Raw genomic sequence first — 3,373 nt, 5'->3', positions numbered from 1 at the left:
AGTCCAGTACATGTATATTGTGTAGCAGTTTGCCTCCTCCTGCTACTTTAAAATTATTTAATGTTCAAAATAATGTTTTAAAGTGGTTCACTGATTCTCTAAACAGGAAGTAAGATAATAAATATGTACCCAACTTTAAATAAATATTATCTTACTTCCTGTTTAGATAATCAGTGAACCACTTTAAAACATTACTTTAAATTTGCAATTACAGTGAAACCTGTTTAATCTGACATGATCTAGGAGACAAATTTTATGTCGAAATACACAGAGACTGTCAGATTGCAAAGTGTAAAAAATAATGGAATATAGTTAAATTGGGACAAAGTTTAATGTGGGAATTCACAAGACTGCACAGGTGTCGGATTAGACAATTTTCACTGTATCTTCATACTAAAAATTATTTTTTGTCAATAATTACTGGGAACAACTCCTACCAAAGATTGTGCATATACCTCCAGATTAAAGGTACATGTACATCGTATTTAGTATGTTTATATCATGTGTCATGTAAGATTGTATGACAATGTTCATCACATCATTAACAGATTTTGTGTGTGTGTGTTTGGGGTGGGGGTGGGGGGGTGGGGGGTTACCATGTCCCTTTTCAGGTCCATCCCATTCCAAAGGTGAACATGCATACTTGAATCTACTCTCAGTCATGAAGCTTTCACACAAGTTTTTTTTTTTCTTTTCTAGCCAAGTTGTTATTTAGGAGATGTGTAAATGACCCAACCCTAATATTCACCATTTCTTAATGACCTCCCCTTGGAAAAGGGTGTGGCCTTCTACTAGAACAGCACTGAATCTCTTTCACATAAGGACAGACCTAAGGATAATCTGTGCGAAGTTTGCTTGAAATTGGCCTTGTGTTTCTAGAGAAGATTAAAATGTAAAAAGTTTACTTACTAGTCGACAGACACTGGACAAATTTTAAATAGAACAGGTCACTGTTCAGGTGAGCTCAAAACACAATATCAGAAGTAAATATCAGCACAAGGTCTCAAAAATAATGAATTAAGTACCGAAAACAACGGAATAATGTCTAATAAATACATTATACAGATTTTCTCCACTAAAATGAACCAACGCAATTTTAGTACAGAACTAACAGTACAAATGAGAGTGAGAGTAACCACATCTCTGGTATTTGCAAAGAGAATTTTTTTTTTACCTAAAAATATAACACTTTTCATAATAAACTGACATTTTTAAAAACCAAATAAGAAATTGAATTTTTTTTTCATGGAAATATTTATTTTCATTCTTTAAAAAAAAAAAAAACATCTCATAAAATTAGTTATATTGATTTCTTTAACATTTAAACTACAGTCACACCTAATATCAGATATTTCTACAACTGAGTAAATAAACTGACTTATCTTACATCAGAGATCATTATGAAACTGAAAGTAAATATAAATTTACTGTTTGGACAAATTAAAATCTAAATTCATACAAGTGCAAACATTACATGAAGGGTGATTTTCAGATAAAAGAGACTATCTTTTAAAATTTCTGGACTCGTGAAAAAAATATATAAAATGCATCTATGAAAGCACTCATACACAAAAAATATACAGTCAATAAATACCAAATATACATATATATGTATTTACACTAAAACACTCATGCTCCAAGGTTTAATCATCTTTACAAATGAAATACTGTACATACACATGAGGACATTATTTTTAAGAACCAATCCCCCTTTTTTTCAAGCGTACGTTAAAAATGTATTAATCAATCAAAAGAAAATCCTCAAAAAATAATTTCCCACATTTTATCCAAAATAAAACTGAATTACTGAATCTGATTTCCTCAATTGATGATCCTCTAAGTCTTCCAGTCTGTGGTCAAGCCATACAGAGTCTATGATCAGCATCATAAAGCAAAACATAGGTCTCTTCAATGCATGCTATGTAACCAAATACAAGCAAAGCTGATGGAATCCAAGTATAAAATGCCATGTTTCACGTGTCAATTCACTTTTTCTCTGTTTTGAGGGAAGGACAATGACTTCTCAAGTCTTGGTTTCACTTTCTGCCCCCCTACACGATTGCAGATGCTGATTTGTGAGAACAAGTCTCTTTCACTTTCTCCCCTACATATTATGGAAGATGCTTTTTTGTGGGAAAGACAACGATATCTTTGGTCTGGGTTTCACTTACTGCCCCTACATATGATTGAAGATGCTGTTTTGTGGGAATGATGATGACTTCTCTAGTCTAGGCTTCTTTGCCACTGGCTGATGCTGTTTTGGTAGATGAGCTTTTCTTGCCTTTCCCTGAGTTGGGCCATTTACTGCATTCTACAATTTTACAAGAACCAGATTTGAATTCCCATGCTTGATCTACTCTCTGGTTTTCTTCTTAAATACTATAACCCATTTTTTTTTTTCATGTCATCTATTATTCGAGATTTGGCAATGTGACAATTAATTTTCACGACCAAAGAAACCTTTTCCATTCATAGACAGCAAATTAATTGTTCATGGGGATAAATATTCGCAAATTAAAGAAGACTGCAGAATCTGTGAATTTCTTGCACACAAATAAAAGTTGGCTTTACAGTAATAAGAAAGTAACACAACATACTTGTTTATTTGTGTCTTTGTCAGGGGAGATAACCTGGAAGACAAAGTTCCTGGAATTCCTAGGTCCAGTGGGGTTAACAGTTGTCTTTGTGAGTTCAGCAATCTTGGCCAGAGTTTCTTTGTTCCTTCCAAGGAATGAACCCTTCTTCTGCATCTGGAACAATATTTTATCTCTGAAATCCCTTTTTATTTAAACTACATCAACATTACTTAAATAAACATGCTTGAAAAAAATCAATTTATTAAAGGGCTATTAGTGTTTAAATCATGGTATTTTAAATGATTCTCTCTGATTATTTCAATATGGCAACATGCACACAGAAAAAATTATCTTCAGAATCTAAAATCATAATTCTTCAAACTGAACATGACATAATTTTAATTCGGATATTTATTTGTCAAAGTTGTTAAGGTCAGAACTTCAATTTGCAAAACACTTTGAAATAATATGTTGCAGGTTTAAGTGTTAATTTTTGTTCTTGATGCGAATGAAAAATGTAAAGATGAAAAAATGCAAAATTAAAGATTGAATAACAAAAAAAATAATGCATTTTAGAGGGGCAAATTGTTCTACCATAATTTACGGAATATAGGTCGATACTTTTTTTTCTCAGAACCGCTGGGGTCGACCAATATTCAAAATTCGACCTATTTAAGGCTCAAGTTTACGAAAAATGCCTCCAAATCAGTAAAATTTACGTCAATTTCAAAGCAAATCGGTGCCCCTTTCGTAACTTTTTTGATTATTTTTCGCAAAGAAAATTTATGCCCCGGTAA

General features: G+C 32.4%; 1 protein-coding gene across 1 annotated transcript; it reads right to left on the bottom strand.

Moving 5' to 3' along the window:
- Window positions 1–1,289: 1,289 nt before the first annotated feature.
- On the bottom strand, window positions 1,290–2,755 carry LOC134254118 (claspin-like). The gene is made up of 2 exons (XM_062736668.1): window positions 2,598–2,755; window positions 1,290–2,311 (listed from the first exon to the last, which is right to left on the bottom strand). Exons 1-2 carry the CDS (start codon window positions 2,748–2,750, stop codon window positions 2,177–2,179), a joined length of 288 nt encoding a protein of 95 aa, XP_062592652.1. The 5' UTR covers window positions 2,751–2,755; the 3' UTR covers window positions 1,290–2,176.
- Between the last annotated feature and the right edge of the window lie 618 nt (window positions 2,756–3,373).

Source organism: Saccostrea cucullata, unplaced genomic scaffold (assembly GCF_032062105.1).
Source record: "Saccostrea cucullata isolate Sc308-1 unplaced genomic scaffold, CSIRO_AGI_Scuc_v1 ctg18699, whole genome shotgun sequence".
Lineage (NCBI taxonomy): Eukaryota > Metazoa > Mollusca > Bivalvia > Ostreida > Ostreidae > Saccostrea > Saccostrea cuccullata.
Note: the sequence above shows the minus strand (reverse complement) of the source record. Positions and strands in the feature narration are given on the sequence as shown.